The 26199-nt window shown below is 51.4% G+C and overlaps 1 protein-coding gene across 1 annotated transcript in view; it reads left to right on the forward strand.

The window, feature by feature from the left end:
* The window catches only part of LOC145337118 (arf-GAP with coiled-coil, ANK repeat and PH domain-containing protein 2-like), a 51560-nt gene that overhangs the window by 17090 nt on the left and 8271 nt on the right, over positions 1 to 26199 (forward strand). Inside the window, exons 8-18 of the mRNA XM_080181884.1 lie at positions 105 to 179; positions 1665 to 1777; positions 4159 to 4210; positions 5767 to 5867; positions 7450 to 7558; positions 8540 to 8739; positions 9356 to 9425; positions 11801 to 11895; positions 12005 to 12204; positions 13967 to 14148; positions 20711 to 20820. Of these exons, the coding sequence (XP_080038010.1) occupies positions 105 to 179; positions 1665 to 1777; positions 4159 to 4210; positions 5767 to 5867; positions 7450 to 7558; positions 8540 to 8739; positions 9356 to 9425; positions 11801 to 11895; positions 12005 to 12204; positions 13967 to 14148; positions 20711 to 20820 (1307 nt within the window). The remainder of the gene's footprint in view (positions 1 to 104; positions 180 to 1664; positions 1778 to 4158; positions 4211 to 5766; positions 5868 to 7449; positions 7559 to 8539; positions 8740 to 9355; positions 9426 to 11800; positions 11896 to 12004; positions 12205 to 13966; positions 14149 to 20710; positions 20821 to 26199) is intronic.

Consider the following 26199-nt stretch of genomic DNA (forward strand, 5'->3'; position numbering starts at 1 on the left):
GATCCCAGCCCGGATTAGCATCCTCAACCGGGAAGTGGGAGAATATTTTTTGGAAGGAAGGAGGTTGCCGTGTGTTTTCAGTGATGTGTTTCTCTGTTCTGCAGTTACATCAGCTCGTGCTGAACTCGGCAAGAGAAAAGCGAGATATGGAACAACGTCACGCGGCCATCAAACAGAAGGTGAGGTGTGAGAAAATCATACTGCAAATTCACACCTAGAGCAACAACACAGCTCTCGCTGGGTAATAACACCACTGTTTAAAGTTATCTTGTACATGACTCCCTTGTGATACTGAGTGACGGTGACTTCACTTCTCAGACCCACTGGAGATTCCCTCCTTCATACTGCGATATTTCCTCTCCATTGTTCAGTTAAATACAGAGTAAAGCTCCCTCTACACTGTCCCCCCAGCAAACATTCCCAGGACAGGTGCAGCACGGGGTTAAATACAGAGTAAAGCTCCCTCTACACTGTCCCCCATCAAACACTCCCAGGACAGATGCAGCACGGGGTTAGATACAGAGTAAAGCTCCCTCTACACTGTCCCCCCAGCAAACATTCCCAGGACAGGTGCAGCACGGGGTTAAATACAGAGTAAAGCTCCCTCTACACTGTCCCCCATCAAACACTCCCAGGACAGGTACAGCACGGGGTTAAATACAGAGTAAAGCTCCCTCTACACTGTCCCCCCATCAAACACTCCCAGGACAGGTACAGCACGGGGTTAGATACAGAGTAAAGCTCCCTCTAAACTGTCCCCCATCAAACACTCCCAGGACAGGTACAGCACGGGGTTACATACAGAGTAAAGCTCCCTCTACACTGTCCCCATCAAACACTCCCAGGACAGGTACAGCACGGGGTTAGATACAGAGTAAAGCTCCCTCTACACTGTCCCCATCAAACACTCCCAGGACAGGTACAGCACGGGGTTAGATACAGAGTAAAGCTCCCTCTACACTGTCCTCCATCAAACACTCCCAGGACAGGTACAGCACGGGGTTAGATACAGAGTAAAGCTCCCTCTACACTGTCCCCATCAAACACTCCCAGGACAGGGACAGCACGGGGTTAGATACAGAGTAAAGCTCCCTCTACACTGTCCCCATCAAACATTCCCAGGACAGGTACAGCACGGGGTTAGATACAGAGTAAAGCTCCCTCTACACTGTCCCCCCATCAAACACTCCCAGGACAGGTACAGCACGGGGTTAGATACAGAGTAAAGCTCCCTCTACACTGTCCCACCATCAAACACTCCCAGGACAGGTACAGCACGGGGTTACATACAGAGTAAAAGCTTCCTCTACCATGCCTCAAAGTGGAGCCAGGCCTTGCGGGAAGTGGGGGAATATCAGGAACATCTCCTCACATAGAGGGGGAATGGGAATCTTGAACTCTCTCCAGAATACTGTTTGAGGCTCTGAGCGGGAGAGTGGCGGGGGGAACACTGTCAAAATTGAGAATAACCTTTCACTTTTCTTTAACGAAGTTGAATGAGCCAAGGTGAGTCGATGGAGTTAAGATGCAGTTAGTTAAGTTAAATTTCGAGACAAGCCCAAGGAACTGGAAGGTCTTCCCCCACCCATTGAGAGAGATTGGGGGATGGTGCAAAAGTTTTTTACAATGTTGCCTCTCTCATTAAAGATCTCTGCCTTCCACAGGATGCAGTTTACGATGACTTGGTGGTAGAGTTTAACATGGACGCCCCAAACGGTGTCGTCATGGAGGGTTACCTGTACAAACGAGCTAGTAACGCCTTCAAAACCTGGAACAGGTACCGTCAACTTCCCTTCTTCCAAGCTTAGTGCGGGCAGCTCCACATTTCTAACTCTCCTCCGGCCTGGGTGGGTTCCTCCGACTCTCAATCCCATTCCCTTCCCCTACCACTGGTCAGGGGCTTCAAGGAAAAGATTTTCAGTCGGGCGTTCCCTGAGCAAGATCTCCCTGCTTTGCAGCCTATCTTGTTGAGTTTAGCTGTAATTTGATGAGTAACTATGTTATGAAAGGTCTGACACTGAGAAATTTCGAAGAACAAGGGTCCTTGGCATGTTTGATCTGTGAAGGCGGAAAGGCAGGTTAGTTAATAGGGTGGTGAAGAAGGCGTAAGGCCTTTACCAATCTGAGTATAGATTACAAATGATATGGAGGTGCTGGTGTGAGACTGGGGTAGACACAGTAAGAAGTCTCACAACACCAGGTTAAAGTCTAACAGGTTTATTTGGTAGTAAACCCACAAGCTTTCGGAAACGTTGTTACTTTGTCAGGTGTGATCAGAGAAGGGCAGGCACAGTTTACAATAGCAGGTTAGCTGTAAAGACTCGCATTCTGATCAGTATTCTGTAAACTGTGTGTGTCTTTAGTTGCCCTTCTCTGATCAGAATCTTCCACACACCTGACAAAGGAACACCGTTTCCGAAAGCTTGTGGGATTACCGTCAAATAAACTGGTTGGATTTTAATCTGGTGTTGTGAGACTTCTTACTGTAGGTTACAGAAGCAGAGAGGTCGTGATGGAGTTGTATAAAGCTTTGGTGAGACTACAGCTGGAGTCCTGTGTGCAGTTCTGGTCGCCACATTACAGGAAGGACATGAACGCACTGGAGGGGGTGCAGAGGAGATTCACCAGGGGTACTGCCTGGGATGGAGCACTGAAGTTATGGAGAGAGGTTGGATAGGCTTGGGTTGTTTTCTCTGGAGCAGAGCAGACAGAGGGGGGGTGACCTGATCGAGGTGTGTAAGATTATGAGGGGCACGGACAGAGTGGTTCGGGGGCAGCCGTTCTCCTGGGTTGAAGGGTCAGTTACGAGGGGACACAAGTTAGAAGTGAGGGGTGGGAGGTTTAGGGGAGGGAATTTGCAGAAAAACATTTTTACTCAGAGTGGTGGGGGTCTGGAATGTGCTGCCTGGGAGGCCTCACATCTTTTAAGAAGAACTTGGCACACTATAACATTCAGGGCTACGGGCCAAGTGCTGGCAAATGGGATGAGGTCAGGGCCGAGAATGCGTCGGTACAGACTCAATGGGCCGAATGGCCTCTTCTGCATTGTAGTATTCTGTGATGCTGTAAGATTCTGGCTAATTTAGTAAGCTTTCCGACGCAGGGTAGCGATGTGACTGAGGGAATGACTGGGTGAGGAAGCAAATAAAAAGGGAGGGCATCGATAAGCGGGGGCACAGAGAGGGTTGTCTTATTAAGAGAGGCTAAGAAGTCTGGGCCTGTATTCCTTGGAGTTTAGATGAATGAGAAGTGACCTAATTCTAACATATAAGATCCTGATGTCGGCTTGACAGTGTCAACGGTGATGTGTTTTCACTCGAGAGTCTCATAGAATCCCTACAGTTCAGGAGGCCATTCGGCCCATCGAGCCTGCACTGAACACAATCCCACCCAGGCCCTATCCCCGAAACCTGACATATTGACCCCGCTAATCCCCCTGACACTAAGGGGCAATTTAGCATGGCCCCAATCAACCTAACCCGCACATCTTTTGGAGTGTGGGAGGAAACTGGAGCACCCGGAGGAAACCCACGCAGACACGGGGAGAACGTGCAGACTCCGCACAGACAGTGACCCGAGCTGGGAATCGAACCCAGGTCCCTGGCGCTGTGAGGCAGCAGTGCTAACCCACTGTGCCACCGTGTCGCCTCCCCCCCCCAGGTTAGGTGGTTTGGCCGTGCTAAATTGTCCCTCAGTGTCGGGGGAATTAACAGAGTAAATATGTGAGGTTATGGACAGAGGGAGTGGGTGGGATTGTGGTCGGTGCAGGCTCGATGGGCCGAATGGCCTTGTTCTGCACTGTAGGGATTCTATGATTCTATTCAATGAATGCAGGTTTGAGCTGGGGGGCGGTGCAGTGTAAAATAAACATCTTCCCTTTGAGGGTTCTCACGCCCGCATGGTCTCGCTCTCTGCTTTCCTGTGGCGATGCAATGATTGTGTAGTTATTATCAGCAAGAGCAGAGAGGGAGGTGTTGCTGGAAGTGGTGTGGTGTGGTGGATGTTGAGAGATGTGGTCTTGTGCTTCTTGCTTCGAGACCATGTCAGCTTCTCATTCTGACTGAGACGACGTCTGGGTTCAGATCTTTCTCCAGTGTCAGCCTGGCCACGTCCCTCCCTGTCCTTCTCACACCGTTCTTTTCTGCTCTGTCCCTCCAGGCGTTGGTTCTCCATTCAGAATAACCAGCTGGTCTACCAGAAGAAGCTGAAGGTGAGGCTGGCTGCTCCTGGAATTATCTTCCACGCGCTCCCCAGTCACACAGCGGACGGTGAAACCAGTTCCAGACACGCCTGCTGGGCAGAACTGCTGCAAGTTCAGGGCGTGCGGGGACAGCGGTGCAGTCGTAACATCCATGGAATAGTAACAGAGACCCCGACTGATGCTCAAAGGGTTCAAATCCCCAGCTGGTGGTATTCACAGAAACTAGAAGCAGGAGGAGGCCATTCTACCCTTCCAGCCTACCCCGCCATTCATTCTGATCATGGCTGATCATCAAATTCAAAATCCTGATCCTTCCTTCCTCCCTCAATCCCCCTTTAACCCTATCAATAAGTCCTCAGAGGCAGAAGTCCCTTCACCCCAATCCCTTTATTTCCAAGTCTGACAACAGCACGCAGAGTGCTTTCAGTTACACTCAAGAGTCCCAGAGGAACTGACACGCCTGGTTATGTACAAAGGAAGAGGCTCCCTGATTAGCCCATTAATTGGGATTTAATCAGGGACTTGGTGTTGTAACAGGCCAACCTCAATTGCCTACATTACAAGCCGCAAGAGCGATATCTAATTCCTTCTTGAAATGTTTTGGCCTCAACTACTTTCTGTGGGAGTGAATTCCACACATTCACCACCCTCTGGGTGGAGAAATTTCTCCTCACTTCAGTCCTTTACCCCTTTATCCTCAAACTCTGACCCCTAGTTCTGGATTCCCCCCACCATCAGGAACATTCTTTCTGAATCCACCCTGTCTAACCCTGTTAGAATTTTATAAGTTTCTATGAAATCCCCTCTCACTCTTCTAAACTCCAGTGAATGTAATCCTAACCGAGTTACTCTCCCCTCGTATGACAGACCTGCTATCCCAGGAATCAGCCTGGTAAACCTTCGCTGTACTCCCTCTATAGCAAGGACATCCTTCCCTCAGATAAGGACACCAAAACTGCACACAATACTCCAGGTGTGGTCTCACCAATGCCCTGCACAATTGCAGCAAAACATCCCTATCCCCATACGCAAATCCTCTCAAAGGCCAACGTACCATTTGCCTTCTTTACTGCCTGCTGTAACTGCGTGCTTACTTTCAGCCACTGATGTACAAGGACTCCAAGGTCTCGATGACGAACCACTTCTCTCAATTTACACTTTCATTTCATTAATGTAACATTTCACATAATAAGCTGTCCTCCTTTCACTGCTACCAAACTGGGTAACCTCACATTCATCCATTTTATACGGCACCTGAAATTTTTAAAAAAGCTAGTCCGGTAATAGTGAGCAGTTGTCACATCTGGTTCACTAATTCCCCTTTAAGGAAGGGGAAATCTGCCATCCTTACCTGGTCTGGCCTACATGTGACCCTCCATGTTGACCCTTGACCCTCCTCTGAATTGGCCGAGTTGAATGGGGTAACAAACACTGGCCTTGCCCAGTGATGCCCGCATCGCAGGAGAGAATTAAAGAGATAGAACGGACTGGGAACGGGAAGGGGTTTGAGACTGTGTGCGATTGTGGGATTGGCTGATCGGTTCATTATTGGTTGGCGTTTTCAGGATAACTTGACGGTTGTGGTGGAGGACCTGCGGCTGTGTACGGTTAAGAGCGGCGCCGACAGCGAGAGGAGATTCTGCTTTGAAGTCGTGTCCCCCTCAAAGTGAGTTGCTCCTCGGAGCCAGCGGCACACCAGCCCCTGGCAGCGGACTGGGGCGAGGGCAGACGGAGGATGTGGTTGGCAGATAAGACAACACTGCCTTTCCCTCTGCTTTTAGATTGTCTGACATAAAAACACAGTGCGTTTTACTGTGTTTTATCAGTTTGGCAGGATTTTCCCAATTGGCCTCAATCCCAGGAAAGGAACCCAGGCGAGAGTTGGGACACTACCTTTCTGGAATATTTCTAAGGCAGTGGCGCACCTATTCTCCTCAGTGTCTCCAGACACACAGACACTGAATGAAGACTTTGGAATGTTAGACTGTTTTTCTGGGTACTTCTGGGTTGAACAGGCTTTATTAATAAGGGTACAGAGTACTCTGTCAAGACGCCACTATCATATCTGCTTCCACTATCTCCCCCGGCAGCGGGTTCCAGGCACCCTCCACCCTCTGTGTAAAAAAACTTGCCTCGTACATCTCCTTTACACCTTGCCACTCGCACCTTAAACCTGTGCCCCCTGGTAAAAGGGTCATGCTTAGCTTATCCAGTTAGATCTCAGCCGGGTCATTACGTACAGTCCTTTTAAATTTTAGGAAGGATGTGAATGCTTTGGAGAGATGGCAAAAGAGGACTAAAAAGCTGGTTCCGGGGATGAGAAGCTTCAGTTATGGGGATGGTTGGGAGAATTTGGGACTGCTCTCCTTGGAGGGAACAATACGCAGAGGAGATTTGATCAAGAAAATCAAAATCAGGAGGGGACTGGATAGGGAGGAACTATCCCCTCGCATAAAAAGGATCAAGGATGAGAGAGAACAGATTGTGATGAATGTTCTTTTAAGGTCAGCATCGCAGAAGATGGTCATCTCACTTAAGGGACCAGTTAAAATGAGAGTGGTTAGTCTCCCCAGAGGGTGGAGCTCTCTCTCTCTCTTAGACAGAAGATACTCTGAAGACATGTAGAAGGTATATCGGGATTGAGGTAGCCAGTGGGAGGGGGGGTTTGCTAGCCAGCCTCTGTAGAGTTTTTACCTTTTCTGTTCTGATAAATACATGAATAGGGTGGAATGGAGGGGTATGGTGCCCGGAAGGTTTACCAGGATGTTGCCTGGTACGGAGGGCATGAGCTATGACGAGAGGTTGGAGAAACTTGGTTTGTTCTCACTGGAGCGAAGTTGAGGGGAGACCTGATAGAAATCTACAAGATTATGAGGGGCATGGACAGAGTGGATAGTCAGAAACTTTTTCCCAGGGTGGAAGAGTCAATTACTAGTGGGCACAGGTTTAAGGAGTGAGGGGCAAGGTTTAAAGGAGATATATGAGGCAAGTTTTTTACACAGAGGGTGGTGGGTGCCTGGAACTCGCTGCCCGGGGAGGGAGTGGAAACGGATACGGTGGTGATTTCTAAGGGGCGTCTGGACAAATCCATGAATAGTATGGGAACAGAGGGATATGGTCCCCAGAAGGGTAGGGGGTTTTAGTTCAGTCAGGGGCAGCTGTGTGTGTGTGTGTGTGTGTGTGTGTGTGTGTGTGTGGCCTCGATCCAGGGTCAATAGTTGAATGAATTTTGTTCTTTTTCCTGACAGGAGCTGTATGCTACAGGCTGATTCTGAGAAACACCAGCAAAACTGGATTCTGGCCGTACAGTCAAGCATCGCAACAGCCTTCAATGAGAGAAGAGAAGACAGCTACTCGGTACGGACAGGACGTTAACACTGCTGCCTCACAGCGCCCGGGTCCCAGGTTCCATTCCAGCCTCAGGGCACTGTCTGTCTGTGCAGAGTTTACACATTCTCCCCATGTCTGCATGGGTTTCCTCCGGGTGCTCCAGTTTTCTCCCACACTCCAAAGTGTGTGATTGGGTAGAATGGCCATCATAAGTGCAGACAATTACAGGAATAGGGTGGAGTGTTGGAGGATGTGGTGGGGGTGGGGTGGGGGGTGAAAGTGGGTCCTAGATGGCAGGGATTACGGGTTCCACACACACTGACTCTCACTGGGGTCCCACACACACACACTGACTCTCACTGGGGTACGGGTCCCACACACACACACTGACTCTCACTGGGGTACGGGTCCCACACACACACACACTGACTCTCACTGGGGTCCCACACACACACACACTGACTCTCACTGGGGTACGGGTCCCACACACACACACTGACTCTCACTGGGGTACGGGTCCCTCACACACACACTGACTCTCACTGGGGTCCCACACACACACACACTGACTCTCACTGGGGTACGGGTCCCTCACACACACACACACTGACTCTCACTGGGGTACGGGTCCCACACACACACACTGACTCTCACTGGGGTACGGGTCCCACACACACACACTGACTCTCACTGGGGTACGGGTCCCACACACACACACTGACTCTCACTGGGGTACGGGTCCCACACACACACTGACTCTCACTGGGGTCCCACACACACACACTGACTCTCACTGGGGTACGGGTCCCACACACACACACACTGACTCTCACTGGGGTACGGGTCCCACACACACACACTGACTCTCATTGGGGTATGCGTCCCATTGATTTTGATGCACTTATACAGGGGATACATTCGGAATCACTCCCCCAAGTTGTTCTGTGTCAGTTCTGTACTTTTCTAACACGTATAGAAACCCAAGAATTCACATTTTTGTCTTTTCAGAAGTTGGAAAGAACTTCGTCTGTATCTACTGGAGTTTTCAGTTTCACCGAGGAAGTCAGACCAGGGAAGGAGAAGTGTCTCGAGCAGGTTCAGAGCATTCCTGGGAATGCTCAGTGCTGCGATTGCAACGAACCCCTCCCGGAATGGGCCAGCATCAACCTGGGCATCACCCTCTGCATAGAATGTTCCGGAATCCACAGGTAACCGCACTCAACCAACCAACATTACATCGGGTGCGGAGACTGAAAGAATTGGAGAATGCCGAAAGTACAGAAGGAGGCCATTCAGCCCATCGAGTCTGTACTGACCGCAAGTCCTATTCCCCTAATCCCACATATTTACCCTCGCTTTTCCCCCAAGGGGCAATTTACCACAGCCAAACTACCTAATCCGTACATCTTTGGCGTGTGGGAGGAAACCGGGGCACCTGGAGGAAACCCACACAGACACGAGGAGAATGTGCACACTCCGCACAGATAGTGACCCGAGGCCAGGAATCGAACCCGGGTCCCTGGCGCTGTGAGGCAGCAGCACTAACCCACTGTGCTGCCGTGCTGCCCTAACCCATTGGATGAGGTGACTGAGATATGAAGGGGAAGCCTGTCTGCGGAGATTAGTTGTACAGAATTCCAGAAGGTTTTTGATCAAGTTCCACATAAGAGACTGTAGGTGAATGGGGTGAGGTTGAAGGTTAATGATTGCCAGAGGGGGAGTGCGCAGGGATACCCGGATTATCGGGATGTGACTCCTGTTGGAGTTGGCCTTTGGTTGATGACTGAGGCGGGGATCTAACTTCCATTTCCTTATTCCTCACAGGAGTCTGGGAGTACATTTCTCCAAAGTCCGATCGCTGACTCTTGATTCCTGGGAGCCTGAATTACTAAAGGTGAGACTGGGATCAGTTACTTACCCCAGGCTTCCTCCATGTTCCATCCCCCTTAACCTCACCTTCCCCTCTCCCCTTTCCTTTTTCCCCTCTCTCCCCTTCCCCTTTTCCCTCTTTCCCTTTCTCTCCTCCCCCTTTTCCCTTTCCCCCTCCCTCATTCCCTCTCTCTTTCCCTTTCTCTCCTCCCCCTTTTCCCTTTCCCCCTCCCTCATTCCCTCTCTCTTTCCCTTTCTCTCCTTCCCCTTTTCCTTCTATCTCTGCACCTTTATCCCCCTTTATTCACCCCCCCATCCATTTGCCCTCCCCTCTTTTCTCCTCCATTTTCTCCCCTCTCATTTCCTCTTCCCCCTCTCTCCCTCTCCCATTTTCCCCTTCTCTCTCCCTCGTTACTTCTCCCTCTCTCTCTGTTTACCGCCTTCTCTCTCCCCCTTTCCTTCTTTCTCCTTCCCCTATTCTCTGTGTATGTCTCTCTCTCTCTCTCCTGTTTCTTCTCAGTATTTATCTCTCCTTCTCCCCCTCTCACACTCTCCCACTTCCACCTCTCTCTTCCCCGCTTCTCCCTTTACTTCCCATTGCAACCCCCTCCCAGCTTTGCCCCTTCCTCTGGCTCTCCTCCCTTTCGCTTCTCCTCTCTCTCCCTCCCCTCTGTGCTCCACGCCCATCAACTCCGACTCTCTCACCGTTTCCCCCCACTGTCCCTCCCCCTATGGCACTGCCCTTCTCCCCCCGGGGGTAACGTCCGTCCCTCCCTCTCTGGCATTGTCCCTTCACACTCCCCCCCCACCCCCCCAGGGGTAACATCCGTCTCTCCCCCTCTAGCACTGCCCTTCTCCCCCCGGGGGTAATGTCCGTCCCTCCCTCTCTGGCACTGTCCCTTCCCCCACTTCCCTCTCAATCTTACCCCTTTCCTCCTCACTCTTCCCATCCACACTCATTGGGTCTCACCTTCACTGACTACCTCTTTTCTCCCTTCCTCCGTCCCTCGTCTCCCTCCTCTCTCCTTCTCTTGCCTGTTCCTTCCCTCTCTTTCTCCCTCCCACACTCTCCTTCTCCCTTTCTCTTTCTCCCTCCCACACTCTCCTTCTCTCTCTCTCTCTCTCCCTGTCTCTCTCTCTCTCTCTCTCTCTCAGGCCCTCTCTCCCTTCTTGTCCCTCCCTTTCTTTTTTTCACTCTCCTCTCTCTCTCTCTCCTTTCTCCTTCCCTTTCTCTCTCTCTCTCCCCCTTTTTCTTCCTTCCTTTCTCTCTCCTCTCTTTACCCTCTCATTCTCTCTCGCCCTCTATCTCTCTCTCGTCCACTCTGTCCTTCTCCTCCCAATCCTTCTCCCTCTCTCTTTCTCTCTCTCCCCCGCTCCTTCTCCCACTTCTAGTCCCACTCTCTCTCTCTGTCTCTTTCTCTATCTCTCTCCCTCTTTCTCCCTCTCTCTGCCCCTCTTCCCCATCTCTCTTCCCCCCCTCTCTCTCTCGCACTCTCTCTCCCTCCTTCTCCCACTCTCTCTCCTCTGTTTCTCTCCTTCTCCCTTTCTCCCTCTCCCGTCCTCTCTCTCCTCTCCTTCTCCCCCCCCACTCTCTCTCTCTCCCCCCTCCTCTCTCCCCCTTCTCCCTCTCTCTCCTCCCCCTCCCCTCTATCCCTCTCCCTCCTTTTCCCTCTCTCTCCTCTCCCTCTCTCTCTTCCCCCCTCCCCCCCACTCTGCCTCTCTCTCTCCCCCTCTATCTCTTTCCCTCCTTCTCCCTCTCTCCCCCCCCCTCTTTCTCCCTGCCTCTCCCTCTCTCTCCCCCTTTCCTTCCCTCTCTCTCCCTCCCTCTCTCTCCCCCCCTCTCCTCGCTCCCCCCTCCCAGTTTAATTTCCCTCTCTCTCCCCCCCTCTCTTTCTCCCTCTCTCTCCCCCTTTCCCTCCCCCTCCGTCTCTCTCCCTCCTCGCTCCCCCTCTCCCAGTTTAATTTCCCTCTCTCTCCCCCCTCACTCTCTCCCTCTCTCTCTCCCTGCCTCTCCCTCTCTCTCCCCCTTTCCCTCCCCCTCCGTCTCTCTCTCCCTCCTCGCTCCCCCTCTCCCAGTTTAATTTCCCTCTCTCTCCCCCCCTCACTCTCTCCCTCTCTCTCTCCCCCTCTCTTTCTCCCTCTCTCTCCCCCTTTCCCTCCCCCTCCGTCTCTCTCCCTCCTCGCTCCCCCTCTCCCAGTTTAATTTCCCTCTCTCTCCCCCCCTCACTCTCTCCCTCTCTCTCTCCCTGCCTCTCCCTCTCTCTCCCCCTTTCCTTCCCTCTCTCTCCCCCTTTCCCTCCCCCTCCGTCTCTCTCTCCCTCCTCGTTCCCCCTCTCCCAGTTTAATTGCCCTCCCTCTCGCCGTCACCCCTCTCACTCTGACCATCTTCCTCACAAACAGCTGATGTGTGAATTGGGGAATTCCACTATCAACGGAATCTACGAAGCTCGGATTGAGGAGATGACAGTGAAAAAGCCTCAACACGGATCTCCTCGGTAAGGATGGCTGCCGCGGAGGGAGGGAGGGAGGGGGTACGATCTGTCGCCCTACGGTTAACCCATCTTGGACGCGGTTAAAGACCTGCCTCTTCCTCCACACCCTCAGGCAGGATAAGGAAGCCTGGATTCGCGCCAAGTACGTGGAGAAGAAATTTATCCACAAACTCCCGGAAAGTGGGATCAGACTGCGCCAGTGCAGCTTGAAGCGGAACCAACATAGCAACACGCTGGAGAGAAACCAGAAACCAGAGAAACCACCCAAACCTTTCCTCAAGACCCGGGGGAAAACCTTGCCCCCAAGTCAGGGTAAGAGGGGGAAGTTGCTTCTGCTGAAATTCACTACAAACTGGGAAGTTTTCCCAAGGACAGAGGCGTGTTTGTCCGCAGAAGGCGGAAAGGCAGGTTAATAGGGCGGTGAAAAAGGCATAAGGCCTTTACCAGTCGGGGTATAGGTTACAAAGGCAGAGAAGTCCTGATGGAGTGCAGTTCTGGTCGCCACATTCCAGGAAGGACATGAACCCACTGGAGGGTTCACCAGGGATGCTGCCTGGGATGGAATATTTAACTTACGAAGAGAGGTTGGGTAGGCTGGAGCAGAGAAGGCTGAGGGACAACCTGATCGAGGTGTTCAGGATTATGAGGGACACGGACAGAGTGGATAGGGAGCAGCTGTTCCCCTCAGTTAAAGGGTCAGTTACCAGGGCACGCAAGTTAAAAGTGAAGGATGGAAGGTTTGGGGGGGGGATTTGAGGAAAAACTCTTTTACCCAGAGGGTTGTGAGAGTCTGGAATGCGCTGCCGTGAAGGCGGGATGCCTCCCATCCTTTAAAAAGTACCCGGATGTGCACTTGGCACACCGTAACACTCAGGGCTGCGGGCCAAGTGCTGGCAAGTGGGGTTAGGTGGACAGGTCAGGGCCTTCCATGTATTGGTGTGGATGGGCTGAAGGGCCTCTTTTGCACTGCAGGATTCTGTAAATACTATTGGCCAGACTGTGAACCTTGTCCCGATTATCACGCGACCAAAATCCTAAGGCCTGAATTTCACACTGCCCAACCAGAGAACGTGTAAAATCACACCAGGTGAAATCATCGCGCCCTCGTGGGAAATCTCAGCCAGCGGGCGAATTCAGAAGAATCAAATACTGAACGGCGGCGCAGTGGTTAGCACTGCTGCCTCACAGCGCCAGGGACCCAGGTTCGATTCCCGGCTTGGGTCCCTTCTGTGCTGAGTTTGCATGTTCTCCCCGTGTCTGTGTTGGTTTTCTCCGGGTCTCCGGAGGAACAAGCCCTTTTTTTTTGCTAACTGAGTTTGAAAAGGCGTTTAAGTCTATGAAAGGAATATTGCTTGAATTGGAACTTAGAGATAGATTAGCAGTTAAGAATTATAACTTGCCATGTGTTTAAATATTTCAATTGGTCAAAGTACTCTAACACATCTTTCTATCCATTCTTTCATGGGATGTGGGCATCGCTGGCTAGGCCAGCATTTATTGCCCACCCCTACTTGCCCCTTGAACTGAGGGCATTTTGACAGTCGACCATGTTACTGGCCACATGTGGGATCACATGTAGGCCAGACCAGGTGAGGATGGCAGATTTCCTTCCTTGAAGGGCACTAGAATGGTTTCTTAGACCAGTTGCCAAATGTTCCGTGGTTTTTGTTAGATTTTTAACAAATTCACCATCTTCCATGGTGGGATTGGAACCTGGCTCCCCAGAACCTTACCCTGGCTCTCTGGATTATTAATCCAGTGACAGTACCAGTCCGCCACCACCTCCTCCTACTGTGTCCTTTCATTAATTTGCACTGGGAAATTGTGATCTCATTCGCCCCACCACGGCTGCCAGTGAGAATTTGGCGCTCAGCCGAAACTTCGTTCGCTGCAGCAAGACTGGAGAACCTCAGCTGTGGATGAGGCCGGAGAATTCTAGCCGCCGTGCCTGTTTTATAGCTGCCCTCGGACGCTTCCTTGGGTTATTTTTATCATGTCAAGGAAGTATTGTTGAGATCCCATCCTGGGCCGATCTCGCTAACACACGTTTCCTCTCTGTCTCTCCCGTTTACAGATTTGAATGACAAATCAAGCAGTGAGGATTTGCGAGACCTCCACCCTGGGGCATTGCTTTACCGAGCCGCAGCACTCCAGAACCTCCCTGTCATGGCCGATGCATTGGCACATGGAGCTGACGTCAACTGGGTCAACACATCAGATGAGAACAAAACTCCACTCATACAGGCCGTGACACCGGTAAAAGGGGAATTCGTTACATTTCAGTGAAGGGAAAATTATCCCACCCTCCATCCCCAGAGATGAGCTTAATCCACCCAGTGTAGCTCAGCACCAAACACTGTCACATACAGGATTACTTATCTCTGTGGCTTTTACTAAGCTTCAGTAAATTACGCCTCTGTACTACATCTCTTCCCTGGCCATGACCAACTCTGGACATCGCCTAACCTTTTACCGTGTGAAGGCTTCACACCATTTTATACAATCACAGCATCCCTCTGCATGGCAGACCATTCAGCTCTTCGAATCTGCACCAACTCTCTGACACAGTACCTTATTCACACCCTCTTCACTGCAACTCCACACATTTACCCCACTAATCCCCAGGAACTACACATCTTTGGACGCTAAGAGGTTATTATGCAGGCCCTCTCCCCACCCTATCCCCACAACACCACACAGTTCCCATGGCTACTTCAGCTAAACTACACATCTTTGGACACTAAGGGGTAATTTAGCATGGCCAATCCACCTAACTGGCACATCTTTGGACACTAAGGGACAATTTAGCATGGCCAATCCACCTAACTAGCACATCTTTGGACACTAAGGGGTAATTTAGCATGGCCAATCCACCTAACCTGCACATCTTGGACACTAAGGGGCAGTTTAGCATGGACTGTGGGAGGAAACTGGAGCACCTGGTGGAACCCATCCAGACACAGGGAGAATGTACAAACTCCACACAGGCAGTGGCCCAAGGCTGGAATTGAATCCAGGTCCCTGCGCTGTGAAGCAGTAGTGTTAATCACTGTGTCACCGTGTCGCTGTGAGACAGCAGTGTTAACTCACTGTGTCACCGTGTCACTGTGAGGCAGCAGTGTTAACCCACTGTGTCACCGTGTCACTGTGAGGCAGCAGTATTAACCCACTGTGTCACTGTGAGACAGCAGTGTTAACCCACTGTGTCACCGTGTCACTGTGAGGCAGCAGCGTTAACCCACTGTGTCACCGTGTCACAGTGAGGCAGCAGCGTTAACCCACTGTGTCACCGTGTCACTGTGAGACAGCAGTGTTAACCCGCTGTGTCACCGTGAGACAGCAGTGTTAACCCACTGTGTCACCGTGTCGCTGTGAGACAGCAGTGTTAACCCACTGTGTCACCGTGAGACAGCAGCGTTAACCCACTGTGTCACCGTGAGACAGCAGCGTTAACCCACTGTGTCACCGTGTCGCTGTGAGACAGCAGCGTTAACCCACTGTTTCACCGTGTCGCTGTGAGGCAGCAGCGTTAACCCACTGTGTCACCGTGTCACTGTGAGGCAGCAGCGTTAACCCACTGTGTCACCGTGTCACTGTGAGGCAGCAGCGTTAACCCACTGTGTCACCGTGTCGCTGTGAGGCAGCAGCGTTAACCCACTGTGTCACCGTGTCGCTGTGAGGCAGCAGTGTTAACCCTCTGTGTCACCGTGTCGCTGTGAGACAGCAGCGTTAACCCACTGTGTCACTGTGTCGCTGTGAGGCAGCAGTGTTAACCCACTGTGTCACCGTGTCGCTGTGAGACAGCAGCGTTAACCCACTGTGTCACCGTGTCGCTGTGAGACAGCAGCGTTAACCCACTGTGTCACCGTGTCGCTGTGAGACAGCAGCGTTAACCCACTGTGTCACCGTGTCGCTGTGAGACAGCAGCGTTAACCCACTGTGTCACCGTGTCGCTGTGAGACAGCAGCGTTAACCCACTGTGTCACCGTGTCGCTGTGAGGCAGCAGCGTTAACCCACTGTGTCACCGTGCCGCTGTGAGGCAGCAGCGTTAACCCACTGTGTCACCGTGTCACTGTGAGGCAGCAGTGTTAACCCACTGTGTCACCATGTCACTGTGAGACAGCAGCATTAACCCACTGTGTCACCGTGTCACTGTGAGGCAGCAGTGTTAACCCACTGTGTCACCGTGAGACAGCAGTGTTAACCCACTGTGTCACCGTGTCACTGTGAGGCAGCAGCGTTAACCCACGGTGTCACCGTGTCGCTGTGAGACAGCAGCATTAACCCACTGTGTCACCGTGTCACTGTGAGGCAGCAGTGTTAACCCACTGTGTCACCGTGAGACAGCAGTGTTAACCCACTGTGTCACCATGTCACTGTGAGGCAGCAGTGTTAACCCACTGTGTCACCGTGTCACTGTGAGGCAGCAGTGTTAACCCACTGTGTCACCGTGTCGCTGTGAGACAGCAGCGTTAACCCACTGTGTCACCGTGTCACTGTGAGGCAGCAGTGTTAACCCACTGTGTCACCGTGTCGCTGTGAGACAGCAGCGTTAACCCACTGTGTCACCGTGTCACTGTGAGACAGCAGTGTTAACCCACTGTGTCACCGTGTCGCTGTGAGACAGCAGCGTTAACCCACTGTGTCACCGTGTCGCTGTGAGACAGCAGCGTTAACCCACTGTGTCACTGTGTCGCTGTGAGACAGCAGCGTTAACCCACTGTGTCACCGTGTCACTGTGAGACAGCAGCGTTAACCCACTGTGTCACCGTGTCGCTGTGAGGCAGCAGCGTTAACCCACTGTGTCACCGTGTCGCTGTGAGGCAGCAGCGTTAACCCACTGTGTCACCGTGTCACTGTGAGACAGCAGCGTTAACCCACTGTGTCACCGAGTCGCTGTGAGACAGCAGCGTTAACCCACTGTGTCACCGTGTCACTGTGAGGCAGCAGCGTTAACCCACTGTGTCACCGTGTCGCTGTGAGACAGCAGCGTTAACCCACTGTGTCACTGTGTCACTGTGAGACAGCAGCGTTAACCCACTGTGTCACCGTGTCACTGTGAGGCAGCAGCGTTAACCCACTGTGTCACTGTGTCACTGTGAGACAGCAGCGTTAACCCACTGTGTCACTGTGTCACTGTGAGACAGCAGTGTTAACCCACTGTGTCACCGTGTCACTGTGAGACAGCAGCGTTAACCCACTGTGTCACCGTGTCACTGTGAGGCAGCAGTGTTAACCCACTGTGTCGCTGTGTCGCTGTGAGACAGCAGTGTTAACTCACTGTGTCGCCGTGTCGCTGTGAGGCAGCAGTGTTAACCCACTGTGTCACCGTGTCACTGTGAGACAGCAGTGTTAACCCACTGTGTCACCGTGTCACTGTGAGGCAGCAGTGTTAACCCACTGTGTCACTGTGTCACTGTGAGACAGCAGTGTTAACTCACTGTGTCGCCGTGTCGCTGTGAGGCAGCAGTGTTAACCCACTGTGTCACCGTGTCGCTGTGAGACAGCAGCGTTAACCCACTGTGTCACCGTGTCACTGTGAGACAGCAGCGTTAACCCACTGTGTCACCGTGTCGCTGTGAGACAGCAGCGTTAACCCACTGTGTCACCGTGTCGCTGTGAGACAGCAGCGTTAACCCACTGTGTCACCGTGTCGCTGTGAGACAGCAGCGTTAACCCACTGTGTCACCGTGTCGCTGTGAGACAGCAGCGTTAACCCACTGTGTCACCGTGTCGCTGTGAGACAGCAGCGTTAACCCACTGTGTCACCGTGTCGCTGTGAGACAGCAGCGTTAACCCACTGTGTCACCGTGTCGCTGTGAGACAGCAGCGTTAACCCACTGTGTCACCGTGTCGCTGTGAGACAGCAGCGTTAACCCACTGTGTCACCGTGTCGCTGTGAGACAGCAGCGTTAACCCACTGTGTCACCGTGTCGCTGTGAGACAGCAGCGTTAACCCACTGTGTCACTGTGTCACTGTGAGGCAGCAGCGTTAACCCACTGTGTCACCGTGCCGCTGTGAGGCAGCAGCGTTAACCCACTGTGTCACCGTGTCACTGTGAGGCAGCAGTGTTAACCCACTGTGTCACCATGTCACTGTGAGACAGCAGCATTAACCCACTGTGTCACCGTGTCACTGTGAGGCAGCAGTGTTAACCCACTGTGTCACCGTGAGACAGCAGTGTTAACCCACTGTGTCACCGTGTCACTGTGAGGCAGCAGCGTTAACCCACGGTGTCACCGTGTCGCTGTGAGACAGCAGCATTAACCCACTGTGTCACCGTGTCACTGTGAGGCAGCAGTGTTAACCCACTGTGTCACCGTGAGACAGCAGTGTTAACCCACTGTGTCACCATGTCACTGTGAGGCAGCAGTGTTAACCCACTGTGTCACCGTGTCACTGTGAGGCAGCAGTGTTAACCCACTGTGTCACCGTGTCGCTGTGAGACAGCAGCGTTAACCCACTGTGTCACCGTGTCACTGTGAGGCAGCAGTGTTAACCCACTGTGTCACCGTGTCGCTGTGAGACAGCAGCGTTAACCCACTGTGTCACCGTGTCACTGTGAGACAGCAGTGTTAACCCACTGTGTCACCGTGTCGCTGTGAGACAGCAGCGTTAACCCACTGTGTCACCGTGTCGCTGTGAGACAGCAGCGTTAACCCACTGTGTCACTGTGTCGCTGTGAGGCAGCAGTGTTAACCCACTGTGTCACCGTGTCACTGTGAGACAGCAGTGTTAACCCACTGTGTCACCGTGTCGCTGTGAGACAGCAGCGTTAACCCACTGTGTCGCCGTGTCGCTGTGAGACAGCAGTGTTAACTCACTGTGTCGCCGTGTCGCTGTGAGGCAGCAGTGTTAACCCACTGTGTCACCGTGTCACTGTGAGACAGCAGTGTTAACCCACTGTGTCACCGTGTCACTGTGAGGCAGCAGTGTTAACCCACTGTGTCACTGTGTCACTGTGAGACAGCAGTGTTAACTCACTGTGTCGCCGTGTCGCTGTGAGGCAGCAGTGTTAACCCACTGTGTCACCGTGTCGCTGTGAGACAGCAGCGTTAACCCACTGTGTCACCGTGTCATTGTGAGACAGCAGCGTTAACCCACTGTGTCACCGTGTCGCTGTGAGACAGCAGCGTTAACCCACTGTGTCACCGTGTCGCTGTGAGACAGCAGCGTTAACCCACTGTGTCACCGTGTCGCTGTGAGACAGCAGCGTTAACCCACTGTGTCACCGTGTCGCTGTGAGACAGCAGCGTTAACCCACTGTGTCACCGTGTCGCTGTGAGACAGCAGCGTTAACCCACTGTGTCACCGTGTCGCTGTGAGACAGCAGCGTTAACCCACTGTGTCACCGTGTCGCTGTGAGACAGCAGCGTTAACCCACTGTGTCACCGTGTCGCTGTGAGACAGCAGCGTTAACCCACTGTGTCACCGTGTCGCTGTGAGACAGCAGCGTTAACCCACTGTGTCACCGTGTCGCTGTGAGACAGCAGCGTTAACCCACTGTGTCACCGTGTCGCTGTGAGGCAGCAGCGTTAACCCACTGTGTCACCGTGTCGCTGTGAGGCAGCAGCGTTAACCCACTGTGTCACCGTGTCGCTGTGAGGCAGCAGCGTTAACCCACTGTGTCACCGTGTCGCTGTGAGGCAGCAGCGTTAACCCACTGTGTCACCGTGTCGCTGTGAGACAGCAGCGTTAACCCACTGTGTCACCGTGTCGCTGTGAGACAGCAGCGTTAACCCACTGTGTCACCGTGTCGCTGTGAGACAGCAGCGTTAACCCACTGTGTCACCGTGTCGCTGTGAGGCAGCAGCGTTAACCCACTGTGTCACCGTGTCGCTGTGAGACAGCAGCGTTAACCCACTGTGTCACCGTGTCGCTGTGAGACAGCAGTGTTAACTCACTGTGTCACCGTGTCACTGTGAGGCAGCAGCGTTAACCCACTGTGTCACCGTGTCGCTGTGAGGCAGCAGCGTTAACCCACTGTGTCACCGTGTCGCTGTGAGACAGCAGTGTTAACCCACTGTGTCACTGTGAGACAGCAGCGTTAACCCACTGTGTCACCGTGTCACTGTGAGACAGCAGTGTTAACCCACTGTGTCACCGTGTCACTGTGAGGCAGCAGTGTTAACCCACTGTGTCGCTGTGAGACAGCAGTGTTAACTCACTGTGTCACCGTGTCACCGTGAGACAGCAGTGTTAACCCACTGTGTCACTGTGAGACAGCAGCGTTAACCCACTGTGTCACCGTGTCACTGTGAGACAGCAGTGTTAACCCACTGTGTCACCGTGTCACTGTGAGGCAGCAGTGTTAACCCACTGTGTCACCGTGTCACTGTGAGACAGCAGTGTTAACCCACGGTGTCACCGTGTCGCTGTGAGACAGCAGCATTAACCCACTGTGTCACCGTGTCACTGTGAGACAGCAGTGTTAACCCACTGTGTCACCGTGTCGCTGTGAGACAGCAGCGTTAACCCACTGTGTCACCGTGTCACTGTGAGACAGCAGCGTTAACCCACTGTGTCACCGTGTCACTGTGAGACAGCAGTGTTAACCCACTGTGTCACCGTGTCACTGTGAGACAGCAGTGTTAACCCACTGTGTCACCCTGCCATCCTATACTGAAAGTGGGAGAAGTTGTTTGACCCACAGGTTGATCTCTTTGCCCAGGTTTCTAAGCAAGTCAAAAGCAGAACAGACGGAGTGAGTTCCTGATCCCGCTCCTCCAGAGCTTTGGGATAAAGGACTCTGGTCAGGGATACTTGGACAAAATGTTGACTTAGTTTTTTGCTTCTCTTCTCCACGACCTTCACAGGGTTCTTTGGTGGCTTGCGAGTTCCTGCTACAGAACGGGGCCAACGTGAACCAGATGGACATCCACAGCCGCGGACCCCTTCACCACGCCACAGTCCACGGGCACACCGGGTAAGGCTGGCAAAGCACCAGATGCACCTCATGTCACAGCGTGAACCACTGATCCTGATTTGGAAATCTCCCTCTACACTGTCCTCATCAAACACTCCCAGGACAGGTACAGCACGGGGTAGATACAGAGTAAAGCTCCCTCTACACTGTCCCCCCATCAAACACTCCCAGGACAGGTACAGCACGGGGTTAAATACAGGGTAAAGCTCCCTCTACACTGTCCCCCCATCAAACACTCCCAGGACAGGTACAGCACGGGGTTACATACAGAGTAAAGCTCCCTCTACACTGTCCCCCCATCAAACACTCCCAGGACAGGTACAGCATGGGGTTAGATACAGAGTAAAGCTCCCTCTACACTGTCCCCCATCAAACACTCCCAGGACAGGTACAGCACGGGGTTAGATACAGAGTAAAGCTCCCTCTACACTGTCCCCCATCAAACACTCCCAGGACAGGTACAGCACGGGGTTAGATACAGAGTAAAGCTCCCTCTACACTGTCCCCCCATCAAACACTCCCAGGACAGGTACAGCACGGGGTTAGATACAGAGTAAAGCTCCCTCTACACTGTCCCCATCAAACACACCCAGGACAGGTACAGCACGGGGTTACATACAGAGTAAAGCTCCCTCTACACTGTCCCCCCCATCAAACACTCCCAGGACAGGGACAGCACGGGGTTAGATACAGAGTAAAGCTCCCTCTACACTGTCCCCCCATCAAACACTCCCAGGACAGGTACAGCACGGGGTTACATACAGAGTAAAGCTCCCTCTACACTGTCCCCCCCATCAAACACTCCCAGGACAGGGACAGCACGGGGTTAGATACAGAGTAAAGCTCCCTCTACACTGTCCCCCCATCAAACACTCCCAGGACAGGTACAGCACGGGGTTACATACAGAGTAAAGCTCCCTCTACACTGTCCCCCCATCAAACACTCCCAGGACAGGTACAGCACGGGGTTACATACAGAGTAAAGCTCCCTCTACACTGTCCCCCCCATCAAACACTCCCAGGACAGGGACAGCACGGGGTTAGATACAGAGTAAAGCTCCCTCTACACTGTCCCCCCATCAAACACTCCCAGGACAGGTACAGCACGGGGTTACATACAGAGTAAAGCTCCCTCTACACTGTCCCCCCCATCAAACACTCCCAGGACAGGGACAGCACGGGGTTACATACAGAATAAAGCTCCCTCTACACTGTCCTCCATCAAATATCGAAGCTCTCTCTACACTCCCGTGTCCTCCTGGGGCAGGGGGCTTTTATTGGGGTCCCTGGTGCTTGTGCCTGATCGGGGTGGGAGGGGTGGTCCCTGGCATTGGGAAATGGGCTACCACCCTATCCCAGCCTTTGCCTCCAATTCCCTTCCCCCACTCTCGCACAATTACCCCCCCATCCCATCGCTCCCTCACTCCCCCTTTTGTCTGGGGGTGGGGCAGTGCCAAAGGGTCTCCAATGGCAACAGCACAACCACCACTCTTACTGATGCTGGCCAAGAAGTGAAGTTAAAATGTACTAATTAGTCAAGTCAGCTTACATTAACACTGCAATGAAGTTACTGTGGAAGTCTCCTAGTCTCCACACTCGGGCACCTGTTCAGGTACACTGAGGGAGAATTTAGCACGGCCAATGCACCCTAACCAGCACATCTTTTGGACTGTGGGAGGAAACTGGAGCACCCAGAGGAAACCCATGCAGATATGGGGAGAATGTGCAGACTCCACGCAGACTGTGACCCGATGCCCTGGCACTGCGAAGCAGCAGTGCCAACCACTATCGGGATCCTCACTCAGTCCTTGGTGGCCACCCAATTGCCCGAAGGACACTTGATTCCGTTGGACAATCCCCCTACGTACCGGACATGTGGGGGTGTGGCGAGTTCCCCGGACAAGATTCCCTGTCTAAACGTAGCCCAACGTTAAGTTTTATTTTGTAACCGGCTTATCACTCAGATTGCGTGGCCTTGAGAGGAGTTACTGACCCGAGGGCACTTTGTGAAGCCACCTATTTGAGGAAAGTGTGGTCTCGGCTGAGTTTCACCGCTGACCTCCAGATGACCTGTAATTCTGGGGGGTTTTTATCTTTCATTTCTCAGTTTCTGAAAGCAGGGAGTTTCCCTTGTGTCACACATCCCAATCATTCGATAATGGCCTGATCTTCAGTTTGCAGCCTTAACTCTTACATTGCTTCATCGAATCCCTCGACTGCCTCAATCCTCCCCATCTGTGGAACCTTCTCCACCTACCCAGATCTCTGGGCCCCTCCAATCGCAGACCTAATCATCAAGGGTCCCGTTTGGTGGCCATATCTTCACCCAACTGGGCCCTGGGTTCTGGAATTCCTGCCCCCTAAATCCCCCCCCCCTCCCCCCCTGCCGTTACTCCGGAAGTGACTGGGTGTGAACCTGTGTTTGGTAGCACTCCCACAGGACCGCACCCATGGGGAAAAAGGCATTCGCTTCGAGAAGAAAACTGAGCGGTGGGAAAAAACTGAACAAAGGAAACAAAAGGGCTTCAGCAGTGTGACTGAAAGGTCCAGGCTCACTCATATACACCCACTCCTACTGTCATATATACACCCATTCCTACTCATATACACCCACTCCTACTCATATACACCCATCCTACTGTCATATATACACCCATTCCTACTCATATACACCCATCCTACTGTCATATATACACCCACTCCTACTGTCATATATACACCCATTCCTACTGTCATATATACACCCATTCCTACTGTCATATATACACCCATTCCTACTGTCATATATACACCCACTCCTACTGTCATATATACACCCATTCCTACTCATATACACCCATCCTACTGTCATATATACACCCATTCCTACTCATATACACCCATCCTACTGTCATATATACACCCACTCCTACTGTCATATATACACCCATTCCTACTGTCATATATACACCCATTCCTACTGTCATATATACACCCACTCCTACTGTCATATATACACCCATTCCTACTCATATACACCCATCCTACTGTCATATATACACCCATTCCTACTCATATACACCCATCCTACTGTCATATATACACCCACTCCTACTGTCATATATACATCCATTCCTACTGTCATATATACACCCATTCCTACTGTCATATATACACCCATTCCTACTCATATACACCCACTCCTACTGTCATATATACACCCATTCCTACTCATATACACCCACTCCTACTCATATACACCCATCCTACTGTCATATATACACCCATTCCTACTCATATACACCCACTCCTACTCATATACACCCATCCTACTGTCATATATACACCCATTCCTACTCATATACACCCATCCTACTGTCATATATACACCCATTCCTACTGTCATATATACACCCACTCCTACTCATATACACGCACTCCTACTGTCATATATACACCCATTCCTACTCATATACACCCATCCTACTGTCATATATACACCCATTCCTACTCATATACACCCATCCTACTGTCAGATATACACCCATTCCTACTCATATACACCCATCCTACTGTCATATATACACCCATCCTACTGTCATATATACACCCACTCCTACTGTCATATATACACCCATTCCTACTGTCATATATACACCCATTCCTACTGTCATATATACACCCATTCCTACTGTCATTTATACACCCACTCCTACTGTCATATATACACCCATTCCTACTCATATACACCCACTCCTACTGTCATATATACACCCATTCCTACTGTCATATATACACCCACTCCTACTGTCATATATACACCCATTCCTACTCATATACACCCACTCCTACTGTCATATATACACCCACTCCTACTCATATACACCCATTCCTACTGTCATATATACACCCACTCCTACTGTCATATATACACCCATTCCTACTGTCATATATACACCCACTCCTACTGTCATATATACACCCACTCCTACTGTCATATATACACCCACTCCTACTGTCATATATACACCCACTCCTACTGTCATATATACACCCATTCCTACTCATATACACCCACTCCTACTGTCATATATACACCCATTCCTACTGTCATATATACACCCATTCCTACTGTCATATATACACCCATTCCTACTGTCATATATACACCCATTCCTACTGTCATTTATACACCCACTCCTACTGTCATATACACACCCATTCCTACTGTCATATATACACCCATTCCTACTGTCATATATACACCCATTCCTACTGTCATATATACACCCACTCCTACTGTCATATATACACCCATTCCTACTGTCATATATACACCCATTCCTACTGTCATATATACACCCATTCCTACTGTCATATATACACCCACTCTTACTGTCATATATACACCCATTCCTACTGTCATATATACACCCATTCCTACTGTCATATATACACCCACTCCTACTGTCATATATACACCCATTCCTACTCATATACACCCACTCCTACTGTCATATATACACCCATTCCTACTCATATACACCCACTCCTACTGTCATATATACACCCATTCCTACTCATATACACCCACTCTTACTGTCATATATACACCCATTCTTACTGTCATACATACACCCATTCCTACTGTGATATATACAGCCACTCCTACCGTCATATATACACCCATTCTACTCATATACACCCACTCTTACTGTCATATATACACCCATTCCTACTGTCATATATACACCCATTCCTACCGTCATATATACACCCACTCCTACTGTCATATATACACCCATTCCTACTCATATACACCCACTCCTACTGTCATATATACACCCATTCCTACTGTCATATATACACCCACTCCTACTGTCATATATACACCCACTCCTACTGTCATATATACACCCATTCCTACTCATACACACCCATTCCTACTGACACACACACATATACTCATATACACCCATTCCTACTGACACATACACAAACACATGTACTCATACACTCACTCCTACTGACACACACACACACACACATATACTCGTATACACCCACTCCCACTGACACACACACACATATACTGACTTTGCAGAAGCATTGGAAAGGGTGCAGAAGAGATTTACCAGGATGTTGCCTGGTATGGTGGGAAGGTCTTATGAGGAAAGGCTGAGGGACTTGAGGCTGTTTTTGTTAGAGAGAAGAAGGTTAAGAGGTGACTTAATAGAGACATACAAGATGATCCGAGGATTAGATAGGGGGGATAGCGAGAGCCTTTTTCCTTGGATGGTGATGGCTAGCACGAGGTGACATAGCTTTAAATTGAGGGGTAATAGGTTAGAACAGATGTCAGAGGTAGGTTCTTTACTCAGAGAGTAGTAAGGGTGTGGA

Source organism: Carcharhinus amblyrhynchos, unplaced genomic scaffold (assembly GCF_965287045.1).
Source record: "Carcharhinus amblyrhynchos unplaced genomic scaffold, sCarAmb.v2.hapA scaffold_43, whole genome shotgun sequence".
NCBI lineage: Eukaryota > Metazoa > Chordata > Chondrichthyes > Carcharhiniformes > Carcharhinidae > Carcharhinus > Carcharhinus amblyrhynchos.